This window comes from Sphaeramia orbicularis, chromosome 15 (assembly GCF_902148855.1).
Source record: "Sphaeramia orbicularis chromosome 15, fSphaOr1.1, whole genome shotgun sequence".
In the NCBI taxonomy this organism is placed as follows: Eukaryota; Metazoa; Chordata; class Actinopteri; order Kurtiformes; family Apogonidae; genus Sphaeramia; species Sphaeramia orbicularis.
In genome coordinates this window covers 23,438,203-23,465,300 of record NC_043971.1, presented here as the reverse complement: position 1 = coordinate 23,465,300, position 27,098 = coordinate 23,438,203, and the positions used below count along the sequence as shown (strand labels likewise).

The window sequence follows — 27,098 nt, the reverse complement described above, 5'->3', positions numbered from 1 at the left end:
CAATATGTGTCCATAGTTTGTTTTGCTTCAGAAAAATTAAATTGGCAATGTACATGTGATAGGATATTACAGCAAAAAATGCATAGCTAATGTGCATGTAAAAGAATGCTGCAGAGCTGAATTGCAATATTTTGTATTATTTATTGTTTATTAGTAATTTGAAGTAATAGAGTAAGGGTGATTCTTGTCCCTGGTTTCAAATAATGGTAAAATGAAAATACAGAATCTTTTGTTTCTGTGGTTTTAATTCAGGTTCAGTTAACTGAGCAAAAACTGGCACAAGTAATTCCATTACTCAACTCACTATATAATAACAAATGCATGCAGACTGCCGTAAACTGCAGCTGTGGTTACAAAGCTGCCTCTCAGTGGTGGAACTGGACACACTGGGGTTGTCCTCCACATGCTGCGTTCACGGCCCCCCCCTGCAGTCTAGTGTTTACGCATACCCAACAAACATGGCTTCTGCAGTCAAGATGAGGACGTGGAGCTGTCCGGCCAGGGGAGTTATGTGTTCATGGCCAGTATCGTTACTATTTTTCCTCAATGCCATGAATGCGGTTATTGCTGCTCCAGAGACAGGTCTTTGGAGAATCACTGTCGTAAATGTGAGTATCTCGCTAAAGCTAATAGAAGTGATGCGCCGGTTAGCAAGCGTCAGCTACATTAGCCTTGTTATGCTAGTTCTGTGTTAACGCTATCTGCGAGTATGTAACAGCTATGATGTGAACCCCGTTTGGTAATAATATTTTAGCGAAATTAAGCTTTAACACTTGTGAAAACAGATACGTCTGTTGTTTGTCTCGGAGTCAAGGCTGTTAGGCACTTTGACGTTAGCAGTTGGCTAACTTACTAGCTGGTTTAGATTAAACAGCTGTCTATTAAAACAGAGCTCAGTTCCCAAGAAAAAACCTTGAGTCTGTATAGGTCTCTAAACCTTCTGTAAAGTATCTGCATTCTTAATTTGCTCAGGGTTAATCGGCCTGTTTGTTTTCAAACTGCTACTTATCAGTGCCACTAAAACTCACCTTGTAAAACTGATTATACAGTAATGGAGCAAACCAGTAAGACACAATACCCAGAACTGGACGAAGGGCAATTAGAAAGCCTTGATCAATAATTCAGGAATTGAGAAGTTTCAGTTTCTCTCCGTTGTTCCTTCCCTGTCTATGTCCAGGTGCAGTATTTGGCATGTTTACAGGCGTTTCAATGTAGTATGAAGTAAACACATGGCAAAAGTACTCCCAATTTAGCTGACCTACTGATGGTGTTTTATACACACAGGCTAGCTCAAAGGTCAGTTGGAAGCATCAGTGCAGCTAAATGATTCATCAGCAAGATAAATGATAGGAAAAATATCTAATGTTGCATTTTTGCATATATAATTTATTCTTTTCCACAGACATCAAAACCACTCCTGTTTAAGAAATCCATGTATAAAGACACTGCCATACAGTTGAAAGGTACGTCATGGATATTGTGCTCGTGACCAGTCATAAAAGTGCTTTCCTGTTGTCTGATTTGTTTATCATCACTTGTATTTTCATCTTGTAGTTGCGTATTTTGGCTGTCCTGAGGAGGTGGATTTTACTATTCACTGGTATTTAAGATATTACCCCTGTCACAATGAATTCAATAATATTGAAGTAAGTAAAGCAGCTTTAAATTAGTATGTTGAATTAGTGCAGAACATAGATGAGAAATGCTGAAGTGTGACTTTGACTGCTTGCAGGAAATGTATGAAAGGGCACCTGTGTTCCGTGGGCAAGGCCTGAATCCCAATCCTCTCTCCCCAGGAGAGTACATTGAACACAAGTATAAACCCATAAGATGTTACAGTGGACTGCACTCCTTTCCACTGCTCAATGTGGGTTCATTACATTACTCTTAATAGTATAGACACACACTTTGTGAAATTGCATAAATAATTTTAACATCTGTTGCTTTTTTCAGAAAGCCAAGGAAGAGCCACGACAAGTCATTCCACGTGCTGAGGATCAAACGCTAGTAAGAAAGATGAACAGTTCTGATTTTAATGAACTAGATTAGATTGAAGTTCACAAATGGAAAGAAAAATAACATTTAATGTATCTGGCAGGTATTCAACATCTTTACTTGATGAATTCCTTTGTTTAGTACGTTATTTTTTTTTGGTAAGATTTTCCTTGTTGTTTTAATTTTAAAAGTGGTAAACAGCACAATACTTTTGTAATACAGCAGGATATAAATGCCACCAAGCTAATTACTGAGGACTATGGCCGCAACAGCAGTATCAAAGACAACGTCATAGCCACCACATGGAAGGACGGTCCGTACCTGCTGGTTGTTAAGATCATGTCTAGCAAACAAGATGCCAACTGGAATTTAACAGGTGAGATTTTATTTAACAGGTATTAACAGGTAACTTTGTCAGCAACAACTTATACTATTTGTACTGTGTGACTTGAGTAGGAAGGACAACATCAGCATGACTGGACTGATTCAGTTGTGGTTATCATAGACAGACCGCTTCCCTTTTATAGAAACCTGTTCTCAAATGAAGACATGTTTTGCACCCAACACTTTACACCATAAACATGTTCCCAGTGTCTTAGAAAATGTTGTTTTTTTATTTGTCTAATGTCCTATCTGTGTTTTTCCAGTTGATGTGGTGATGAAAGGTGACCACGGCTACATTTCTATCACAGAATGGCCTCTGATGATTGTAAGTGCATGAATAAGAATGCAATATACATTATTTTTCTGGACATCGAGGGGGAATGAATTGTGCTTTCATGAAAATTTTCAAACAGTACAAGGAAAAACCTTTCCATAGTAGTTAGTAATAATAACATTACTGGGCAGGAGGAGTTTTTGTTGTTCTGCTGAGGTAGGAGAAGAAAAATTGCACCATTGTGTGATCTACTTACGCAATTATGTGTTTGTAGTTTTACATGGTGATGTGCATCGTGTACATCCTCTACGCCCTGCTGTGGTTTATCTGGGCAGCCTGCTACTGGAAGGATTTGCTGAGGATCCAGTTCTGGATAGCTGGTGTCATATTCCTGGGAATGGTGGAGAAGGCGGTCTTCTGCGCTGAATATGAAAACACTAATGCTCTTGGCTCTGCTTGTGAGTGTCTACTCATCATTATAAATATTTTTCCAATATGACTGATATGAAATAGTGAGATGTTTGGTTTCAAATATATTCCATGTCCTGTTTGTGTTTCCTTTAGCTCCAGGCTTGTTGATATTTGCAGAGTTAGTCTCTGCCCTCAAGAGAACCTTGGCTCGACTGCTTGTTATCATCGTCAGCCTTGGCTACGGCATCGTAAAGTATGTCTCTATGTAACACATCTACTCAAATAACATTAAGCTGTTCATCAGTGTCAGATCAAGCCATCATCATATTCATGTTTCTGTACCTTTAGGCCTCGACTAGGGACAGTAATGCACAGAGTTGTGGGGCTGGGGATACTCTACTTTGCCTTTGCAAGCATTGAAGGTGTGCTGAGGATTACTGGGGTGAGTGTTCATCCATTTTTGAGTATAAAACTAACATGTACTACCAGTCAAAATTTGGACACACCTTCTCATTTAAATGACATGAGATGGACTGCAGATGGCCAACAAGTGCTCAGCATCACTGGGAACTCCTTCAAGACTGTTGGAAAATACACTATATTGCCAGAAGTATTTGCTCACCTGCCTTGACTCGCATATGAATTTAAGTGACATCCCATTCCTAGTCGATGGGGTTCAATATGATGTCGGTCCACCCTTTGCAGCTATAACAGCTTCAACTCTTCTGGGAAGGCTGTCCACAAGGTTTAGGAGTGTGTTCATCGGAATTTTTGACCATTCTTCCAGAAACACATTTGTGAGGTCACACACTGATGTTGGATGAGAAGGCCTGGCTCTCAGTCTCCGCTCTAATTCATCCCAAAGGTGTTCTATGGGGTTGAGGTCAGGACTCTGTGCAGGCCAGTCAAGTTCATCCACACCAGACTCTGTCATCCATGTCTTTATGGACCTTGCTTTGTGCACTGGTGCACAGTCATGTTGGAAGAGGAAGGGGCCAGCTCCCAACTGTTCCCACAAAGTTGGGAGCATGGAATTGTCCAAAATGTCTTGGTATGCTGAAGCATTCCCAGTTCCTTTCACTGGAACTAAGGGGCCAAGCCCAGCTCCTGAAAAACAACCCCACACCATAATCCCCCCTCCACCAAACTTTACACTTGGCACAGTGCAGTCCGACAAGTATCGTTCTCCTGGCGACCGCCAAACCCAGACCCATCCATCAGATTGCCAGATGGAGAAGAGCGATTTGTCACTCCAGAGAATGCGCCTCCACTGCTCTAGAGTCCAGTGGCGGCATGCTTTACACCACTGCATCCGGCGCTTTGCATTGCACTTGGTGATGTATGGTTTGGATGCAGCTGCTCGGCCATGGAAACCCATTCCATGAAGCTCTCTGCGCACTGTTCTTGAGCTAATCTGAAGGCCACATGAAGTTTGGAGGTCTGTAGCGATTAATTCTGCAGAAACTATGCGCCTCAGCATCCACTGACACCACTCCGTCAGTTTACGTGGCCTGCCACTTTGTGGCTGAGTTGCTGTCGTTCCGAAACACTTCCACTTTCTTATAATACAGCTGACAGTTGACTGTGGAATATTTAGGAGCGAGGAAATTTCATGACTGGATTTGTTGCACAGGTGGCATCCTATCACAGTTCCACGCTGGAATTCACTGAGCTCCTGAGAGCGACCCATTCTTTCACAAATGTTTGTAAAAGCAGTCTGCATGCCTAGGTGCTTGATTTTATACACCTGTGGCCATGGAAGTGATTGGAACACCTGATTCTGATTATTTGGATGGGTGAGCGAATACTTTTGACAATATAGTGTATTTCAGGTAACTACCTCATGAAGCTCATCAAGAGAATGCCAAGAGTGTGCAAAGCAGTAATCAGTCTAAAATATAAAACTTATTTTGAGTTAATGTCACACTTTTTTTTAAACTACATAATTCCATATTCCACATTCTGACTTGTAGTATATTTTAACATTTTATAACTAAAGCCTGAATTTCGTTTGTTTTTGAGTGATCAGTGAGTCATTACTGTCCAATTACGTCTGTAGGCTTATAAGAAATAATAACCAAGTCCTGTTGTTTATGATTGTTGATTTTTGTACAAAAAACTGACATTCTTTGTGATATTTTTTGGGCATATCTGTATTGAAGGGTCACGATAATGGTCCAGCCTTCATTACAGCGATTGTTCTGGCTGTTTTCGATTCCTGTGCCATCTGGTTCATATCCTTACATTGTTCAATATATTACAAACATGCAACATGTAGTAACGAAATCCTGTAACAACACAGTGGATCTCTCTGTGGTTAACTAAGCTCAAGGGATTTTTCGTATTTTTCCTTTTCGTTTAGATGATTTTCTCTTTTAAACTTTGGCTAGTGGCTTGGTTTTGTACTTGTTTTTTTTTTTGCCTTTTTATTCCTTCTCCTTTCGGTGATTTTTCCACATCGTTCTCTTTCTCTTCCTCATGTTCTCTGGTTTTGCACTGTCCTCACCTCTAGGCGAAAGACTCTGACTTGGCCCTGCTGGCCAACATTCCCCTGGCTCTGCTTGACTCCTCTCTATGCTGGTGGATATCCTTTTGTGCACCCACAACCTTTTCCTGTATGGTTCTCCTCCTCTCCTCCCTTAAATTGGGCTGAATGAAGTTTATTTACTGTATCATGTTTCCTCAGGAAATTGGCTGTGCAAGAGCTTTCAAAACACGGTTGAAAAAGAGATGTACTGTGCCTCAACAGAACATGTCCGCGTTTTCATTAAACCTCTACTAAAATTAATAACTGTGAATTTTAGGTATTTGAATGCATTCCTAAAATTGGCTGCTACTGCTTCTTTTCTTGCACAATGAGTACATTTTTTTTCATGCTGCTACTCATGGGCAGTTTAAAATTGCTAAAAGTGACTGGTTTGCATGTTCTTTCAAGAGATCCTGTCTAAAAATATAATAAAAATTAAATCCTCTTATCACAGAACACAATATAGTTATTATCATATTAAAAAAGCAACATTTACGTACATAGAGGAAATTATTAAACATCAACTGAATCATAAATCCGAATTCTTATTGATTTTGTTGCAAATCCAATGAATCAAAAACCTTACGAATCAGCATACATATTTTCTTCAAGTCCAGTTTGACTTTAAATCGGAATCAATACAGAAAATGTATATTTGATTTGGCTTGTAAAAGGACAATAACACTGATAGTGATAGACTCGATAGCACTGGTTTTACATCTGTCGTGTGTTCACCTTGACTCCCATGAACATATTTGTCAGTTTGGCACAAACCATCAAGACCCTGAAGCTGAGGAGAAACCCAGTCAAGTTGTCTCTGTATAGACACTTTACAAACACACTTATATTTGCAGTTATTGGTAAGTAGGATTAGAATATTTTACAGTATCATATCAGTAATTTGTTCAATCTTAATGCACAATCAAATTTCTAAACTGAATGTAATATGCGTTGCATCCATTCCTCCCCCAGCTTCCATTATTTTCATGGGTTGGATTGCAAAGAAATTTCACCTGGTGGATTGCCAGTCTGTGAGTATACAGTTGCACATTTCTTTTTAATTGTTGTTTTTGAAAGGGGAAGATTTGAGGAAAAACATAACTGAAATTCATGTGTAATTTCTGACCTGAAGGATTGGATCGAGTTGTGGGTGCAAGACGCCTTCTGGAGGTTCTTGTTCTCTGTCATTTTGCTGGTCATAATGTTTTTGTGGAGACCATCTGCAAACAACCAAAGGCAAGCACTACACCAGTATGATTGAATTACTAGTTTGTGCTCTTTTCTGTAGTAGTGCTTTATTATTTACGCTATTTTTATGCCAACAGATACGCTTTCACACCTCTCATTGATGACTCTGACGATGAGGAGATTGAGGAATTCATTGCCTCTGCAAACCTTGGTATTGTATCATCATGAGAGTTTTACAGTAAATTACAGACACTTGTTCTATGGTTTTGTGTCATATTTATTGTCTATATTTGTATTTTATTCTTTTATCTTCATTCTCTATTCACAGCTGATGGCATAAAGTTGAGAGCAAATAAAACAGAGACGAATGGCACAGCAAAGCCTGCAGAACCAAACCCGGTCAGTAACATATCAGAACACTAGTATTTAGTTAAATTCAGTTTTTTAAATTAAAATCACATATCTTAAATTGTGAGCTCCCATTACAGCAGATGGCAGTATTTACTCTTTTTCTACTCTTCTCTACCTGACTAGGATGAAGACTTGAAGTGGGTGGAGGACAACATTCCTAGTTCCCTTACTGATGTGTAAGCATCGCTGTAAATTGTGTTGGTTATAAATGCATATATGAAGCCTATGTGAGTTTAACAGAGTTTTTGTTTCGGTTCTTGTGTCTACAGAGCTCTACCAGTTCTGCTTGACTCAGATGAGGTACAATGCTGTTACTTCTGAATAAACACACAATACAGTGTTACAGTTATTCAGTTTGAAAAATTCATGTTTAAGAAATGTGTAATTTATTATTCTGCTTTATTTTCCAGGAAATCATGACAACCAAGTATGAGATGTCAAAGTTGGAGTGAGCTCTTATAATTCGAGCGGTCAGCTGACATAGAGGTAGAACTTTCCCTGATTCTGGAGCACAGTGTCTGTCCGGAGCCATTCGGTGTTTCAGGGGACTCTCTTGTATGGCCTCGACTTCACTTGGTGGTGACACAGCAGGAAACAATTTCTGGGGACCTCTCTTTGTTTTCTTTCTTTTTTCTTTCTTTTTCTTTTTTGTTCGGCTTTCTAAGAACTCAAGACTTGGTCTTTTCACTGACCGGCTGGTTCAGTGTTTTCCTCATGCGATCAGTGTCCAGCCTTTCTTTCCAAAGAGAATGTTTCATTTTTTATTAAGTGCTGTATTTATTTTTATGTCCATGTGAATTTCTTTTACCAGAGAATTAAGAACAGTTGGCCTCATGCATGAACATACTCTTAAATATATGTCAAATGTTTTTGAGGGCATCTAAATATTATTAGTTGGTCGTAAAAAAAAAAAAAAAAAGAAAAAATTGCTTATTTATGGATGGGGAAAAAAAGTATTTTTTTTTGTCTGCAATAGTTAATAGGTATGATTTATTTAAAAAAAAAAAAAAAAAAAAGAAATCAACATGGGGTGAGACAGAATTATACCTTTGCTTGTTTATTTGATGAACTTCAGACAGTTTGTTTGTATAGAAATGTGAAGATTAATACAAAGCTAATGGAGCTCTGCAAACAGTGTGTGATAATAATATATGCAACTGTGAGTGTCTGAAGCATATTGTTTTTGTTACCAACATAAACTGAGAAAAGACAAACTTTAGACACTGTAATTGAATTGAACAATTGCTCTTATGCACTTTGAAGATCAAAACTGTGCCTACTTGTAGTTCTTGTATGGGGCCTGATATCTGTTCAGATAATTAAGTAGAATTTTTTTTAAAAAAAATGATGTTTTGCCCGTTTGGGGGGTGAAACGCCGTTGAAACTACCCACCATACACATTTTTGGACGCACAAATAAGTGATTTCAACTCAAATGTAACTGGGTTCAATAGTGTAGAATTTTGGTCTGTAGTCCTTGTAATCAGTCTTGTTCATGTCTGAATCTACTCTACGTAAGTGTGTGTGGGCAGGTGTTGTGTTTTCCAAAAAAAGGAGCAATATACTGTTATGTATGTTGACACAGTTTCATTATTTATTTGTGTTTAAAGTGTTCTTATAAGTTTTCTGAGTGTGTCTTCACCCACGTTTACTCTAAGTGTGTTTACAATGTGTGTGCTTTTGTCTACAAAATGACTGAACTGAACAATCTCACTTTTTTTTTTTTTTTTTTTTTTTTGGCACACGGCAGCTTGGGTCGTATTTCTGTGCAGTGTTTGCTTTCCTTGCTCGTAAAGACATTACACTGGTTCTACAGACACTTTAGTAACATTTATTCTTTCATATAAGTCTTATTTTCTATTAAATCACAGAGTAAATTGTTCTGTTCAGGCCATTCAGCACTACAACACTTGAGTTATGTGGTTGGCACAAGCACAAGCTGATCACCTGAATGGATTTTTAATGTCACTGTTAAAAATGTCCGTTTTTTTTTTTTTTTTTTTGGGTTGGAAACCTGGAGTAATTGTGCTTTTAATGGCAGGCTGTTCTTGTGTTATATAAAACTGCAGACACCTGCAGTGGGCTTTGATTATTTGTACAGATGGGTTTTGGCTGATTCCTGTTATTTCATAATTCCACAGGTGGAAAGGTATCAGGATAAAATGACTTGTCCCTTTTTTTCATGTGTGTCATGAAAAACCGGGCTTGAACTCTTCATACCAGCAGTTTTCTTCTTCTCGCTTCCTTCTCAGGAAGTGTGTGCACTCGGATTAAACAAAATAGTTGAATGCAAGATGATGTTTGTTTCTTGGTCTATGATGTTCAGTATTAACTTGTCAATAAAAATGAATATTTTACTACTATTCTAATTTTGCCTCTCAGTTAAATTATGTTTTCAGCATGAAAATGAGCTAATGTGAGGAATATTATAATGAATGCAACAGAGAGGCTAATATAATGACAGGAGGATTTCAGAAAAATCTCCTAAAATATCAAAAACAAACAAATGAATCATCAAGTACTTAAGTAGGGCTTCATTGTTAGTTATGTTGAAGTTGTGTTATCAGTTATGTGACAAACAAAACCATCGTCATAAATGTAGGGTTTGTTAAATACATGGCCATCACTTCATACTTGCAAAATCATCTTGAGACATAAAATTACCAATAAAGATCATGATTTCAGCATGTCTGATGATTAAAACTATATGGGCATGATCACAGCTGAGGCACATTTTAACCTAAAATGTAACCTTTTTACAACTACCACTTACTCTTGTTGATCTTTAAAAGTGCCATTATTACAGGCTGTCATCTCAGGTTGTGCTTACTTCAAAGGCAGATGAAAAGGCGAAGGGACGTTTACTCTGCTTTCCCTTCTCACATATTTCTGGAATTTTTCCAAACATTTATCCCACAGGAAAGATGACCCACGAGTGACCTCTCCCCTTTCCTGCACAACTTAAGCAGAGCAGAATTCCTCTGCGGTGTCATTCATTCTGAGTTAACTCAACACCAACACGTGGCTACTTTTGAGTAGTTCTGCAGTTTATACTTTTGTGACTGATCAGGACAGATTAAAGATGTAGCTTTATGAGGAACAGTAAATACACCCACGGAATGTAAAGAATTTGGGACACAGAGATTGTTCCCCTCTTTTCTGAAAACGCTGTGTGTGCTTTTTGTTTTTGGAGTATTATGTCTACAACAGAAAGATGAAAAATCACATCTTAACTGGATCTCAGAACACTTGAGGTTGTTATGTTCTTCAGCTGATTTCCTGATTTGCTGATGGTTTGTAAATAATTGCTCTTTTTCTTTGGCAGTGTTGTCCTGTATTTGGCATGTCCTTATGTTACATCAGTTTTGTGCCCATTTCAATGAGTTCAGTAGCAACAATTAACAAAGCACAGAAAATGTGCATTGGCAAAAGGAAATAGATTACAATTTAAGACATTATCCTAAAGTGGAAGTAACTAAATTTCAGCACAGTGCAAGCTTCTTTGAGTTGGTATTCCCCGCAGCTCTTTTTTTTTTTTTAATCTACATTTGTTTTGGTTAATTTATCCACCTTCTGAATGCAGTCATTAAGTTTTTCTGGCTCTGACGTAAGACAAGTACAAACCACACTCAGTGCTGGCTTTTCTTCAAAGCCCACACTGTATATTTTTATCATTTCTCTCCAGCAAGTGGCTTGTGTTATGTAGTTCAGTGCTCTCCAATTGTCTCTGGCAATATCCTTCTGCCTAAGAATGGATGAAACATGTGAACATCAAACAGTCTGAGCACAAGGCTGAAACAAAGCCTGCAATGTGAGAGCTCCCTATCCGGTTGCTGAAGGAAATCATGCCAGCCATTAAGACTTTGCGGTCACTTTCAGAGCGGTGTGAAACATCAGTGTATGTATGTATCGTCTGCACCCACCTGGAAGAATGCAGCTCTTTTCTTATTTTTTCATGTGCTGCTGAATTTGCAACGTAAACCCTTGGATGGAGATGTAAGAGGCAGACAGAAGGAACAGCACATGTTGTGAACATTAGTATTTTCTTTCTCTAATACAGACACTGAAATATTTTTAAAACACAAGGGTTACTGTTCTTTGTATAAAAGTTCTGTGAAACTCTTTTCGTTGTTGAGACAAGTGGAAGAAGTTGCTTTTGACTTGTATTGTCTGTGGGATTCGGCCCAAGGGTAATATAATAAAACACACACTTCCTCTTCACTCTTTCATCCCTTCATTCAGAGTTCTTTTCATACCCATTCAGCATTCATTTATCAACTATGCACTGGTTTGCCTTTCACTCATTAAAATTCACTCGCAATAGATGGAGAATGAAAACAACCGCCGCCACAATGACATTTAATAGCACACTGTTCAACATCAAGTCAGGTAGTTCTAACAAATACTGAAGTTTTGGACTGACTTTATTTCAGTTATGTAGCGACAATTAAAATTCCAGATAAATGGAGTAGTGCATTGGCAAGCTTGCCAAATCAGTTCTGATTTAGAAAATAACAAGAATGTTTCTGGGTAACATACAGAATATGACTAATAGAAGAAATATGTCAAGGTACAGTATTGTATCTATATTTTAAAAACAACTCCCTTAGTACAATGAACAGTAAGCCAGCACACAAAAAAAGCAAATATACAGTATATGAGGAAGGATAAACGTGGCATACAGTATGGTACAATATAAAAAATAGCAACAATATTTGCAATAAATTAGAGCCATGGGAGCACTAACGTCTTGAAGGATTTGTCATCAACAAAGTAGGGGAAGTGCATAAGCTGACTCTAAGCTATGAGTCAGGATCTATTATTGCCATAAAAGTTATTGAATCCTAATAACCTTAAAATTCAAGTTATTAAATCTTAACTTTTATGTGCCTTCAAATTCACTCACTCTAACATCAATCAGCTGGTTCTCACACAATGTAGAAAAGCCTTTCTCAGGACTAATAGGCCGATCTTGTTATATTCACAACAGACTAGGATACCTGTTATAAATTGTCTTGTTGGTGTCTCATTCCTTTGGTCATTTTTATTATTCTCTGACGTATATTTGACCAGTGCACAAACTCTGGCCAGCTACTTGCTACTCAAACAAATTAATTTCTGCTAGGGATTGAAGGTACAATGAAATAAAAACAGTGTCCATTATGTACTCTTCCTCATCCTTCTTCATCTTTCTGTCTCAAGTCTTCCTTGTTTTTCAATAGTGCTCTCAGAAGTTGTAAGGCGAAACCAGAACATGCACCCTGGCCACATGCTTGGCCTGAAAGATACGGTCGGTGTACTCAGACATGTCCACATCAATAGTGATCTCTTGTGGTCCACGTAGCTGTTGGACCAGTATGAGTTCACCAGTCTGCCTGTCTGAACGCTGCATGACAAACATGCCTCGGGAGTTTCCACCCACTATCCCGAAGCGCAGACTGTCTGGCCCCGTGCGACCCGGGGCGGCGGCGGTCGCCATCCGGAAGAGCGTGGCAGGAGTCTGCAGGTTGGACGACAGGGACAGGTAGTGGAAGGACACAGTCTTTGGAGCCAGGTGGCAGGAGCGGCTGTCCATGGGGCAGGGGTTTCTCTCACACTGGCTGCACGGCAGAAAATAGAACATTATACTTATGCTTTTTGTCACAGTGTTTATTAGTCATGTAATGTGGTAGTTTTGTTGCAGACACTCCACACATAGCAGCTACATAACTACTTTATCTCCATGACAAAGAAAATACAGATTGTTCATAACTATTTTCTAAAAGGGTCAGATTTTATGACACAATAACATTATAGATGGACTGTTCTGTCCTTTCATTTTTAACCTTTTCATGCATGAATTATGAGAACCTTATTCAAGATTTGTTTTTTTCCTGAGTGTTTTTATTCCTCTCAAGACGTGAAAAAAACAATGTGATTAAATTTTTTTTAATGAACCTAATTTTTATGGAGTTAAAAAAATGTCCACTCAGCTGGACACCATGTGTTTAATTTTAGAAGCAACAGTTTATTTTAGAACCAACAGTTTCTTTCCCAGTGCTGTGCGTAGCCTTAACAACTCCATATCACATATTTAATAATGTATAGTGTATGTTTTATTTTTGTACTTGTGTACAGGGTGGGGAAGCAAAATTTACAATGAACATTTAGTTGTTTTTTCTCAGCAGGCACTACGTCAATTGTTTTGAAACCAAACATATATTGATGTCATAATCATACCTAACACTATTATCCATACCTTTTCACAAACTTTTGCCCATATGAGTAATCAGGAAAGCAAACGTCAAAGAGTGTGTGATTTGCTGAATGCACTCGTCACACCAAAGGAGATTTCAAAAATAGTTGGAGTGTCCATAAAGACTGTTTATAATGTGAAGAAGAGAATGACTATGAGCAAAACTATTACGAGAAAGTCTGGAAGATACTATTAAAAAAGAATGGAAGAAGTTGTCACCTGAATATTTGAGGAACACGTGTGCAAGTTTCAGGAAGCGTGTGAAGGCAGTTATTGAGAAAGAAGGAGGACACATAGAATAAAAACATTTTCTATTATGTCAATTTTCTTGTGGCAAATAAATTCTCATGACTTTCAATAAACTAATTGGTCATACACTGTCTTTCAATCCTTGCCTCAAAATATTGTAAATTTTGCTTCCCCACCCTGTATAAATAACACACTTTATATTCATGCACTTTGTCCAAGTGAGTGTCTGTTGCTGTACGGGGGCACCTGTCTTCTTATTACTCTTATTTATGTAATTTTCCATTGTTTTTTACCTTGTACTTTCTTTCATGTAACTTTATGATGAGCTCTTGCAACTTGTTTCCAATGCAGTTTTTCTGCAAATGGCAAATGAACTGATTCTGATTCAGAAAGAAACGTATTTAAAATGCAATATCGGAAAGTGATAAACTGTGTGAAAACTATGAAATAAAAACATTTTTAATGGAGCTAATCTGATGTTTTCTCACATTTTAACATACTCTAATAGTAGTCATTACTCACTTCATGGAGATAATATGCAAAAAAAACCTTTTTTGTTAAAGAAAACTGTTAATTACAGCCTAATTTACACTCAAACATTTTAGAGCAGATCAGCTTTATCAAGAACAGCAAAGGTACGGTAATGGGATGAACTGCAGTGTTTGGGATGATGCACAAGCGTCCACTGTGTTGGCTGATATGAAACTAAAACAACCAAGCCCATGAATATACAAGAGAACAGCTGCAGAATAGCTGTCCACTGAAGTGACCACTATGCATGAAAGGGTTAAATATGTATTTATTTTTATTTAATGCACAGCTCCTTTTAAGAGTAGAAGTTATGGATATTTGCCATCTTCTCTTTAAAACTGTACTTGTTGAATGTTGATGGTAATGGGTTTTGGTGGGTGTAAATGATTTTCCAGTTGAAGCTGCATGGAGGAGGAAAACTTCATCCCTTGTTTAACGGGGGTTTAAAGGAGAATTTGAAGCTACACTATACACTGCCCGGCCCAAAAAAGGTTGCACAAACTGATGCAGTAAGTAGCCTTTCATGTCTCTAATGTCAAACAGACTGGACAATGCCAGGGTTCATCAGGCTTGTGACAGAATGGATTAGCCTCCATAAAGTCCAGACTCTAATTTGGGATGTGATGAAGACTTGATGCAGCAGTCTGAATCTCCATCATCAATAATCAAAAATTAACGCAACTATGGATGTAAAAATATAATGAACCTTATTGTGACATTTTGTGCAAAAAAAAGATGTCACAGTGAATGTCTCAAAACCAAAGGTGGTGCAGTGAAATGTTGCATGTGCGACTTTTTTTTTTTTTTTTTGGCCGCGCAGTGTATCTCACCTCTAATTTGCTGAGTAATTGTTTCCTGTCATTCAAGATTTCACTGTGTGTCACTCCAGACTTGGTTTTTACATTTTATTCAGCTTTGTGTGTACTGCATGTCAAAACATTAAAGACAAGACAGAGTTAAGAACATTCGTGCTTGTATGTAAACTCTATGTAACCTCAGACCCTGGAGCTTATCATAATGTTTTTGCTTTTGTTAACATGAGTCATAGTCACATTCAGTGACAGTAAATTCTGATATGAACTACAGATTAACCTTCATAGAGATGTGACTTTTACAGTTTTTATAGATACAGATATGACTGACTGACACAAAATCTTGATTTCAAATGTAATGTGTCTATATGCATCTTTTCCAGTGTGAAAGCAGTATGTAATAGGGAAGTGTGGCACAGCTGGCATTGTACTCTGTTCACAGCTTTCTCCTCGGTAACTAGTGTTTCCCCAAAACATTCCCTTCTCGTCGTTTGCTGGCATTAGAGAAGTATTTCACCACATTGATGGTTCAGTAGGAGCAAACAGGGCTACATTTCATGGCCTTAAATGAGGCAGCCTGCTGATGACTGGCAAACAGTGAGCTGGATAGACTGAGATTCTGCTGAACTTACATGTTTTCTGTCAAAAAAAGATGACGTAGCCATAACCACAACTGCTCTGGACACCATTTAAAGTGTACACTGGTTATTAATGACATTATAAGGCATAATACTTGAGATTTGGGTGCACAGGGACAATGTTAGAGCAAACATATGTAGTCAGACAATCAGGGTGTGAACAGTAAACACTTTATGTAAGTATCAATAAATCTTTTGAAGGTAAAATTGAGTGATAATCTGACTTTTTGTGCATTTTGCAAAGTCTGATTTGTTTTTTTTTTTTACAATTATCATCTCAGTTAACTTTGTGGAAATCATTGAAATAATGATAAAATCTACCAAACTACACTCAAATTTTACATGTACTCCTTTTAATCCTTAAATAACACCTTGCTCTGTGGTAACCCCTCAGTCTAAAACACTATTCTAACAGTAAATACTTGGAGTCGGTATCGTTTGCTGGCATGAATCGTTTGGCTCATCTGAATGGAACACGGCAGTCATTAATTTTATTACTTCGCTTCCTGCTATTAGACGTTAAAATGTCTGCCAGGAGCCCATCAGATTGGATCTACAGAGGGGCACTTGAAAGTTAATGATAATTTCCTGCTGAAACATGGAAGGTAATCCTGATAGACCTTTTTCTTTCAGACACTTAATTACAGCTGTTGGCTCACAAAGCAAATAAGAAAGAAAACAGTTTTGTGTATCCACTTACAAAGGAGATGTCTTGACATAACTGATGTTGCCATGAGAGCGAGGACACTCTGGGTTGACACACTGAAAACCTCCCCCTGTGTTGATACAAGTTGTCCCTCTGCTACAGTTGTGCTGCTGGCTTAAACATTCATCCACATCTGGAAGACAAAACAGCAAAGGCATGTAAGAATGAGAGGCAGGGTGAGAAACTTGCCAGACTGACTCCCTGCTTCCTGGTTACCACAGTCTGAGCAGGGGGTGCTGTGCTGTGATTGTTTATTTGGTTTTTTTAGTTTAGTCTCCCACAAACGCCTCATGTCCTAAAGATCCTTTCTTCTGGGAAAGGGTGAAGTCATTCATTCCATTGGCAAGATTTGTGAGCTTCAAGGGTGCGAATGAAAGCAGTAGCAAAGGTTTGGTGCTGGAAGACAACCTCTGAGGAGAAACTGTGAAAACCTGCCGCTGAGGGCTCTACATTCATCTAAATTGCAGGTATTCCTCTGCGGAGCTACATACCCAGCCAGATTCTGCAGCCAAGGCTCTGAATAAGCCTTTGTCCACTGTTTCTTCTTGTCACTCACCCTCACAGCTCCGCCCATCTGGGAGCAACTTGTAGCCGCTCGGGCAAGAGCAGTGGTACGAGCCTGGGACATTTACACATTCGTGGATACACAACTTCCCTCCTTGGTCCAGTCGGTAAACTTCACACTCATTTACATCTGTGAGAAGGCAGAAGAAGAAATTATAGGCAAAATATAGACCTTTATTAATCTGAGTATGATGAATAGTAGCATTAAGAAATCAATATAAAACCACTATCTAGCAGGATATAAACTAAGGCAAGATACATAAGTCATAAATATGAAAATGTAAAAAATAGTAAAAAAAAAAAAAATAGAGTGGAAATATCAGTAAAAGCAGCACATGATGGTGATATGGTATTTATAGTAGTACGAGTAATCATTGCACGTTATTCCAAGAGTTGTGGCTTTCATTCCAGACATACACACATGAAGTAATTGCATTAAAACCTGATTTGAACATGTTACTCAACCAATTACATCTTAAAAGCACCTGAACTGTGACCTAAATGGTTGCTAATCAGCTTGTGACCTCTCGAGAGGATTATTTTGTTTGTCACAGACTGGCCCCACAGATTACACTCATTTAAAACTTTCAGACCTTATTATTACTAAAAGAGTGAAAGGTTTAGCTATGCAGGACTATTCAGCAGGCGGTGTTGTACTGAGTCACACATCAACCAGGACGCTGGTGAAGTCTATAATAACATCTTCTTTCGTTTTCTGTTCTGTTCTGATTTCCTGGAGCAGGGCTATTCAACTATATTCTACCATGGGCCAAACTGTCAGAATACTATGGACTGTGGGCCGGACCCCTGTAGTATTACTCTAATATTGGATGTACAATTGACAAATTTTCAACATTTTTATTTAACTGTTAACCTGTTGTGTTAAATTCTAACATAACACATACTATCACAGTCACAGTAACTGCTGGCTTTTAGTGCAAATGAGAAATGTAAACATAACATTTAAAACAATTTATGACAATCAATATTGTTTTGCTCTCTGATCAAGACAAATTAAATTTTGTTAGATTTTCTATTTTGGATTGCACCATGTTTTCATTAATTTTCATTCATTATTCATTTATTTGTTTATTTCGAGCATTTATAGAATACTTGCAATTTCAAAATTCAAAAGTCATTCACTGACCCTCAAAAATGAGTGGGAAGAAGAAAAATTTGTTTTCATATTGAAGCTGGTCTTTCTGGCCTTCCGTAAACAGTGGCAGTGCTGTAAAATGGCGTAAAGTGTCGTAAAATGGTGTGAAGTGCCACAAATAGCTGTGTAAGCCCCCCCCCCACCTCCCCACCAACCCACCCACCTCTGCCCCGAGGGGAGGCAAGGGATATTGTTTTTGGTTCAGTTTGTTGGTTTGTTTGATTAGTAACACTTGCCAGTTGCCAGTGACCCAGAATAGATCTCATTACATTTTGAGAAAAGTAGGTAAAAATTCTTTATGAATTTTTTTAAATCTTTTTTTTTCCCCATTTACTTTTAATGGGTGAAATTTCACATGTCTGTAGCAGCAAAATTATGGGTTGGTTTATGCCAAATTGTGTTTATAGATTGCCAGTGACCCAGAATACATTATGTTACATTTTGAGAAAAGTAGGTCAAAGTTCACATTTTTATGAATTTTTTACAAATATTTTTTCTTCTCCCATTTACTTATAATGAGCGAAATTTCAGATGTCTATAAAAACATCAATTTTTTTTCAATTTACTTCAAATTTGGCACATATATAGAGACAATTGATATGCTGACATCAGCACACACATAGACATGATGACATCAGCTGGATCGATGCCAAAATAAGCTACAATACATGCGAGGGGCGGAGTTTGTTGTGTCTGGCACCACTTGTTTACTATTTGTGGGAGGGGTTGTGGGCCAGTTCAGTTTGATTGAGGGGCCAGTTTTGGCCTGAAGGCTCCCTGTTGAATACCCCTGTCCTAGAGCAACCAGCTTGAAGGACCTGCTCTGTAGCTGACATCATAATCATTGCGAAGGTGAGGGTCAAAAGAAGAGTTTCTCTTCTGGGCTCAATTTAATAACACCTAATTACAGCTCACCCTGGCAGATACTGTTGTCAGAGGTGCCGCTCATGTGGAACCCTGCGTCACAGCTGCAGTGCTGGGCTCGGTTCACCTGGGCACATCGAGGTTTCCGACTGAACGCTGGATCGTTCATGACGCTCCACTCAGGTGGCGCTGCATAAGGAACAAAATGTGATTAGATCTCTACATCTGATGAAGACCTGTGTAATATTAATGTTGAATTGGTCACAGTAACAATTTAAAATAACAATAATGATGGGAGCAAAGAAAATAAATATAGGCTTATTCTACTGACCGGTCTGAGTCTGGTGCTGACAATGTGAGCCACTCCAGTTCTGCGGACACGTGCATTTGTATTGGTTGACACCTTCCACACATGTTCCTCCATTTTGGCATGGGTTACTGGCACAAACACTAATTTCTGTGGAGAGTGAATAAACATGGTAGAGCATGCACCCCTGCCAAAGCCACCATAGGCCTCGAATGTACTGTCGATTTGTCTGTCAGCAAGACAGCACAAGAAACATTGATTTTCATGAAATACAGGTAGAGCAGGGACCGAAGATTAATCTTATAAACAGGACACACGCTGGAAATTCTATTAACCTTGCAAAAAAGAACATTTGATTGAATTACATGACTGAGGGGCCTTGATGAAGATATGCACAATGGCATTTTACAAAAAGAGATTGATCTGTTGATCTCCTTCTCCAACATACTCCGGTGTATTTATCTTCTTTTACGCTGACTGTAGTATTTTCTCTTTTTGTTCCAATTATCGACTGATAGCATTTTAGTAGGTTGCATTACAGCTAATATCCACTGAAATAAAACTGAGCACTACTTTAAAAGCATGTTCACTGGTAACGATGTCCTGTTTAATATCACAAATAATATACAGAATCAGATCCAAGTTTATAATAAGACAGAAAAGGGCTATCTCATTTATTTTTCTGCTGGGTTTTGGAGTATTTTCTCAGTTGGCCTCACTTACATAACAGTCAGCCTAGACATGGAATTGATTAAATTAAGTCTGAATGTGACACAGTATGATGGGAAGAAGTACATTTGTATAACAGTGTGAAACATGTAAAATACACATTGGAGAGAGATATAGTGACAGAGATATCCTAACTGTCCAAACTGCTGCAAGATATTCTCTATCTGTTAAAATAAGGTGAATCAAAAGTATAACTACATTACAAAAAAGTTGGGACATTGTTATTGGGATTGTCTGTTTTCATTTAGCAGCTTGATACATAAACAAAAATCTATTAAAAAAAAAAAAAAAAGAAATTGATGCTTCCAAAAACCCCAAAAGTTGGGAAACTGTTTTCTACTGTGTTAGATTATCTTTCTTTTTATTACTCATTTTATTATTTATTTTACATTATTTTAAGGTTGGGACCTTAACCATCACCCAAACACTTGGGAGCTGAGGGTCCTGTTAATTGTTACACCTTTGCTAGTGAACATTTCTTGCAACAGTCAACCGTACATGGACATCGTTGTCTGATTGTTTTCTTCATGATGCATCATCCATTTTTAATAGGAGACAGATGTGGACTTCAGTCAGACCAGTCATCCACACGCATCCTGTGACTAGGAGGCTGCACTGTTGTAACTCAAGCAGAATGAGGCCTGGTATTGTCCTGCTGAAATAACCATGAACTTTCTGGAGTAAATATAAATATACTTGATGGCACCTTCACAGTGGGTGCTTGTCATAAATGTTGCTTTTACACCATTTGCAGATAACAGTCTAGATGGTCTTTTCCATCTGTGAGACACCACACACCACACACATTTCCAGTGTCTTTTGGTCCATGTTAAATAAACTCAGGTCCAGAAAACTTGGTTATGTCTCTGTACAGAATTGATACAAGGCTTCCTCTGTGTTTGATACAATTTCATGTTGCGTTTCTGTACGCAGTGGTTGACTGTGTTCAATGATGGCATTTCTCCAGAGTACACCTGAGCCCACATAGCTATATTAATCATGGTAGCATTACAGTTTCTCATGTGATGCTGCCTGAGGGGTTTAAATTCACTCACTCACTCACACACACACACACACGCACACACACGCACACACACGGCACTGGCATTTGGCCGCTTCTCTGAACTCCATGAATCTTTTTACAGTGTTATGTACAGTAAATGGTGACAGATCTAAACTCTTTGCATTTTTTCATTGATGAATACTCTTTTTGAAGTGACTGTCAAGTCCCCCCAAAGTTTGCCATAAAGTGTTGAGCCATAACCAATCCTTGCCTGCACAGACCAGGCCTTGGTGGAGGCTCCTGTTATTCCCAGTCATGATCCTGTCTCCTGTTACCAATTACCCTGCTGATAGTGGAATCTTATTTACTTGAATGTTCTATAAACGTTTCAGCCTTATTTTGTCTCTGTCTAAACCTTTTATAGTATGTATCTTGCATTAAAATCTAAATGTATTCATATTTCCAAAATATTATTAAACTGATATATGAAAACATTGGGAATCTTTGTGTTTTTGTCAGTTAAAACTTCCAATATTTTAACAAATCACATACTTTAGTTATTACATCCTAAAAAATGCCCCGGCTTTTCTGTAAATGGGGTTTGTACATCATCAGCCTGTGATCTCCATCTCTACAGATGGTCAAATGATGAAGCACCCTCTGCTCGCTAAGCTGAAGCTCTGAAGCCACAGTATAGTGGATGACAACCAATCCCTTTAATGTTTATTTGGCTTTCCCAGGGGCCACCACAGAGCCATAACATGAAAAGACCCACTTCACTCCACTGGATATTTTTAAACTTTTTAAACTCTAATGTTTTTCACTCACTTTCAATACTGCTTTTTGACTATGACTAAATTTAGACTTCTTGCGCTTGGCTGAAAAACACGAACAGACATAATACTGTGCAAAGTCAAACCCTCTCATGTTGTTTTAACCATGAATGTCAATAAACGTATGCATGTTTGAATGTGCCACTTGGAATTTTTGGAAGAGAGCCACTAATGTAGGCAAAAAGAGCTATCAGTGGCATGCTTAGCATAGTTTTGTGCTATCAGACCATGGACCAAACTTTGTCCAGTGGAGCTGCTGTCAAAGAACTAAGGAAACATGAGCAAGAGAGGGGGGGTTATCTTACAGTAGCCTAACCGCTGTTGTTCATGAGGAGTAGAAAACTGGAGGGGAGGGCACCCCACAGTGGAATGCAGTACAGGTGTTTTTCTGTGCCCAGAGACATTTAATGCCATTTTAACGAGGACTTCATTCAGTATGCCGAAGAGCTCCAGCCATCCTAAAGAATGCCTCTTTTCTTTGCCTGTTATCTCTGTGTGTGAGGGCTTCCATTTTGATTCTGGCTTACTGTTTCTTTGACTCTGGCATTCAGAGATTGTTGAGCCAAGGTCGCCCTATGTGGGTGTGGTTTTTTTTTTCTTAATAGGCTGAATGATATGCAGATGTATGTAGCTACCCCAGGTTTACTGCATCCCACCAAATCATACATGAAAAGCAGTGTTTGTGGAAATAACATCAGCCCCTAACACTATCATACAAACACAAACGAAGTGACACATTTCTCTTTTGACTCAGATGTAACCCACACATGATCACGAGTGAATGGTGTTCCTATGTTGTTGTTCCATATATAACAGTGGAGCTCACCTTTACAAACAGCACTGATGCCAGTCCAACTGCCATTGTCCTGACAAACGCGTGTTGCAGAACCAACAAGTTGGTAGCCCTGGGCACAAGTGAAATGGACCTCATGTCCGACAAAATACTTTGAGCCAAACTTTGTTCCATGAGCAGGGACTTCCAGGGAGGGGCAGGTGGTGGGAGCTGTGGGAGAAGGAAAGAGAGCACGAGAGGAAGGCTGGTCACATGTGGAGTAAGCTTCCCGACATCCTCTGGCATTCTCTGCCTGAGGATATACACGTGTCACTGGGCAGTGGAGCGCCTTCATGGGAAAGGATGGTTTAAATGCCTCATTTACAGTCAACCAGCAGAGGAACGGCCATTTTTACGAGTCAAAAATGCACCAGCAGCCAAATGATATCCTATGTTTAAATAAAATCTTTATGATGTACTGTATGTTCTGGATACTGAACAATTACATTATGGAGCAACGTGAACAAATCACATTTTTGGCTTGTGTGGAACTTTTTGTTTCCTCAAACTCAAGGAAATCTCTCCTGACTCTTAAATACGAGCTGTCAGCATGACACTGACAGGTTTTCACCCTATAAAGTTAATGGTGGATGTGTAAGCATGTGTTGGATTTCTGTTCACCTTCTGAGTTTAAACACAACATTCACTTTACTTTCATCTCACTCTTGTCCCTGCAAGAACCTGGCAAAAGTATTTGGCTCTTCAACGGTTATGTGTTCACAAACTAGTCAGTAACTTTGTCTGTCAGTCATTTAATGTCTGATAGGTTGAACATGGTGAATTTATTAGAACTCACACCAAAGACGAAAAGCATCTAAATAACCCTCAAGGGTCTAAGTAGCTACCACTAAGCAAAAGCTTCTACTGATGTAAAAAATGTTTAATAACTTTTAAAATATTAATCCTATCAATATATTCCAATAATTTTGGTAAAATACAGTTTCTCTGCTTTTCATGGTCATCAGATATGACCCATTTGGACTTTCAGATGTGGACACACCAATGATTCAATAGTAAAACCCACAGAGTTTGACAAATGACAGTAGATGCACTTTCTTGTTTTTATGCTCAGTTAATGATATATTTGGCCATAAAAGTCACTTTTTCTTCAGTTTTCTTTGTTTTTCATATAATAGCCTTTGAATTTACTTAAGCTTCTATCAACATCTATGTAAATTAAATATTAGAAAATACCTGATTTTCACTGAAGAATGGAAAATGAAGAGAATAAGAAAATAAATACTGATGAATCACTATGGAAAAATGTAAAGATTAATTTGGAAGTTGCCATAAATTAGTTCTAAGTCTTTAAGGGCTACAGACTTTAAATTGTGTGACTATAACCACAGCCAGCTGAAATACACTATTCTGTTGTATATACTGTAGCTGATGGATGTTTCTGGGGTATTTTTGCTTTGAACAATCACACACTCAATTTCTTTTTCATTCTATTATTTACATACACACACTGATTATACCAATTTTTTTAAATATGATAAATACTGAAAGGATGTACCAAATTGGATAACAATTATTATATTTTCTAAATCATGTGTGTAATGAATCCATTATACTAATATCTAAACTTTCTTTTGCTAACCTTTTGATTCTTGGATATTATCTTTGGCTATATAAAGCAGGTGGTAGAATAATTTCACTTGTCTTTTCATCTTTTCAAGTCTTTATTACTAATATCAGCGTCTTTGTATCTTGCCAAGAGCTCTCCACAGAGTTATGGACTGCACTAGTCCATCACTAACAAATTGACCTCAGAGTTTGCTGCCAAACAACACAGTTCCACAAATCCACTTCCTTGTCAAGCGCCAAACTGTGTAACTGAGAGGGCCTTGCACTTTTGGATGAGTATGTAATCCCATAATAAAAGAAGTCATTTTTGGCTTTCTATAGTAACTGGTCAAGAAAAATGGTTTGAGGATTAACTTCAAACAACTGAATGTTCTGAAAATGTTGTAAATTTGATATTTTGGAATTTTTCTATTTCCTTTTGCAGTCATTTATCAAATTATTGACCATAATCTCAGCCATATGAGACATGCATGTGGAAGTTTATGCAGGGTGGAATTGGGGGATAACAAATGACTACTCTTTGGAAACCAATTTATATGAAAATCAACAGTTGCAAAGGGAACATCCATTGCAGATCAAATTGTGTCCAACACTATAAAGTAAAATTACACAATAATGGGGCTAAATGTGATCAGCTATACTTTTTTTAGTCGTAATAATGTTGGGAAAATACCAGCCAGATCATTTTAACAGTGCTTTTATATCCTTGAACAATGAGGCAAAGACAACACCTCAAACTTGTACTGGCCTGCACAGTTTTGACAGAATGTGATGGTGTTGTTTTGGTAGCGGGGACTTAAGTTACACATTTTATTCAGTTGTATGAACTAATGTACAGTAACATGAGCCGATGAAGGTGATGATATGTTTCCTACTCACCAGCTGACTGGTCTGCTTGAGGTAACTTGGAGACAGAGTTCTGAAGTGTCGCCAGCTTTGACTTCATGATCCGAAGGCCCTCTGTAAATCGCACCTCCTGGCCTTTTAGAAACTTCTCCATTTGACGGAGTACTCCAACCACCTGGTGTTTGTCCATGCAGTTCTATGAGCAAAGCATGAATATTATGAGCTCAAGGCAATAAATAACTCTTGGCAAAACATCTTTTAAATGCAGTGAAAATGAGCGTATGTACAGGTTACCTCATTTTAGTGGTCATAAAATATAAAACATGAGCACAAAATAAACATTCATGTGCAGCTGTTGGGCATGATGTATGTGAAACTAAATCTGTCTTATTGGTTGGGCACATGGTTGTTATGGTACCAACATCCAAAGCTTTGAATTTTCCTTATACTAAAATACCTTGTAAACCACAGCAAATATCTAATGAGTTGTTTTTCTGAACTTGCATAACTAACCAGGATGTTCGTTACTAAATACAACTTTTGCCATCCACCTTTCTCCACTAGACCTCATGTCAGTTGCATATGAGGTATTCTGTGAGTACCATCACTCTGCTTTAGTCTCTCACCCTTTTTGCCTTATTACCACAACTCCAGAGGAAGACACAGCTGGACAAAAGCTGCCTGGCAGATGTGAGCAGGACATAAGTCCAAAATGCTGTTCCTCTGTGTATTTTGCGTGGCGGTAGGAAGGCACATACTCACTGGATCATCTTCAATGGGTAGACTTAAAAATAGCATGGGTGCCACTAGCAGTTACTTGAGTGAAAAGGCTTGTCAAGCTCTTACAAAGTTTCTCAGAGAAAGTGCCTCTAATCCTTTCACAAGGGTTTATTAATCACATGCTCATTGGGACAATTTCTCAGGAACAGCATACCTTAAATTCCTGCATTGGTATTTGGAGGGCTTTGTACAATAACAACTGGCTTCAAGACCTCAAAATTCATTGTGAACATAGTTTGGACGTGATGTGCAGTAGTTAGAACAGTGGTCTGCACCTTTTAAGTGCTCCAGGCAAAGGGGAAATGCCACCATGCAGACAAGACATGAGAGGATTCATATCCAGATGCTACAGTGAAACCTTTTCTGTTACTACAAAGAGTATAGGATATTTTGTCAGTGAATGCATCATGCAAACTCTTCTGCACAATTACTGCTGCTGATGCCTCGAAAGAGTCCTGTATGACACACTCACATAAGCAAAAAATACTTCTGTGTGTGCTTCATTGTTTAAGGATGTGTTATAGATAGATAATGTGCATGCAGCATAAATCTGAGTCATGCTACAAATAGTTTTATATAGGGTTTTGATGATTTAAAGTAGCAGCCTTGCTCATCATGTAGACCTTGACCAGTTCAGATGATGCTCAAACTGAAATAAGGTGTCTTACCTGAACGGCAGAATGGCTGCACTGGATGGCTGTCAAATACAGCAGAAGTAAACACCTGCATCGGAGAGACAGAGCCATGTCTGAAAGTCTGGTAATAATAATGTAACACTGTCCCTCGTTGAGGTTTTGGAAGATTTAGGGCAGTCTAGCGTCAATAAAATCCAGAAGAACTGATTTCTGTTAAGTTGCGTCCCCTGGGTTTAAAAGTGTGGAAGATGCTCATCAGGTGTGTGAGGCTGAGATGCGCTCCTGTCTCTGAGTCCGCACTCCTGTAAAGTTGACCCTCTGCGCTCTGCACACACTTCAGCAGCAAGAGAATCCCTCCCACCGAGAGAGTTACTCCCAAACACATAGAAGTTGGTATCTGCTCCAGTTTGGGGCTGACTTGGAAAGTCTCTCAGTAGCATTCAGCTATGTCAAAACCGCAAAAAGCCAACTTAGGTAAAGCTGGAAAGATACTGGTGGGGAAATTTGAATTTTTTTTATTGGATGAAATAGCACTTCCATACACCTGTAAATGCACTGCAACACATGTATTACACTGGTCTACAAGTAAAATCCCCGCAGAA

The 27,098-nt window shown here is 38.4% G+C and overlaps 2 protein-coding genes across 4 annotated transcripts; one reads left to right on the top strand and one right to left on the bottom strand.

Annotated features, from left to right (window-relative positions):
• The first annotated feature begins 382 nt into the window (after window positions 1-382).
• On the top strand, window positions 383-9,552 carry tmem87b (transmembrane protein 87B). Of its 3 annotated transcripts, none has more exons than XM_030155816.1 (19): window positions 383-608; window positions 1,403-1,463; window positions 1,555-1,646; window positions 1,733-1,867; window positions 1,954-2,007; window positions 2,221-2,371; window positions 2,643-2,704; window positions 2,928-3,111; window positions 3,218-3,317; window positions 3,413-3,506; window positions 5,577-5,648; window positions 6,343-6,451; window positions 6,564-6,622; window positions 6,724-6,827; window positions 6,917-6,990; window positions 7,108-7,178; window positions 7,314-7,366; window positions 7,460-7,490; window positions 7,601-9,552. In XM_030155816.1, exons 1-19 carry the CDS (start codon window positions 459-461, stop codon window positions 7,640-7,642), a joined length of 1,698 nt encoding a protein of 565 aa, XP_030011676.1. In that variant the 5' UTR covers window positions 383-458; the 3' UTR covers window positions 7,643-9,552. The 3 variants fall into 3 exon arrangements, with proteins under 3 accessions (XP_030011676.1, XP_030011674.1, XP_030011675.1); XM_030155814.1 differs by having other exon boundaries at window positions 2,218-2,371; XM_030155815.1 differs by lacking the exon at window positions 5,577-5,648 and adding an exon at window positions 5,227-5,298 and having other exon boundaries at window positions 2,218-2,371.
• Window positions 9,553-11,531: 1,979 nt separating this feature from the next.
• Window positions 11,532-26,867, bottom strand: fbln7 (fibulin 7). The gene is made up of 8 exons (XM_030155817.1): window positions 26,530-26,867; window positions 25,115-25,277; window positions 22,643-22,819; window positions 19,276-19,401; window positions 18,996-19,133; window positions 16,917-17,054; window positions 16,355-16,493; window positions 11,532-12,789 (listed from the first exon to the last, which is right to left on the bottom strand). Exons 1-8 carry the CDS (start codon window positions 26,605-26,607, stop codon window positions 12,417-12,419), a joined length of 1,332 nt encoding a protein of 443 aa, XP_030011677.1. The 5' UTR covers window positions 26,608-26,867; the 3' UTR covers window positions 11,532-12,416.
• Between the last annotated feature and the right edge of the window lie 231 nt (window positions 26,868-27,098).

Excerpts from the sequence above, each read along its gene's own strand:
- tmem87b (XM_030155814.1), top strand. The coding sequence starts at position 459 with ATGGCTTCTGCAGTCAAGATGAGGACGTGGAGCTGTCCGGCCAGGGGA. Across the intron at positions 1,868-1,953 it reads ACTCCTTTCCACTGCTCAAT|AAAGCCAAGGAAGAGCCACG; the intron begins GTGGGTTCATTA and ends TGCTTTTTTCAG. Across the intron at positions 6,991-7,107 it reads CATTGCCTCTGCAAACCTTG|CTGATGGCATAAAGTTGAGA; the intron begins GTATTGTATCAT and ends CTCTATTCACAG.
- fbln7 (XM_030155817.1), bottom strand. The coding sequence starts at position 26,607 with ATGGCTCTGTCTCTCCGATGCAGGTGTTTACTTCTGCTGTATTTGACA. Across the intron at positions 25,278-26,529 it reads GCAGCCATTCTGCCGTTCAG|AACTGCATGGACAAACACCA; the intron begins GTAAGACACCTT and ends CTTTGCTCATAG. Across the intron at positions 22,820-25,114 it reads TCAAGCAGACCAGTCAGCTG|CTCCCACCACCTGCCCCTCC; the intron begins GTGAGTAGGAAA and ends CTTCTCCCACAG.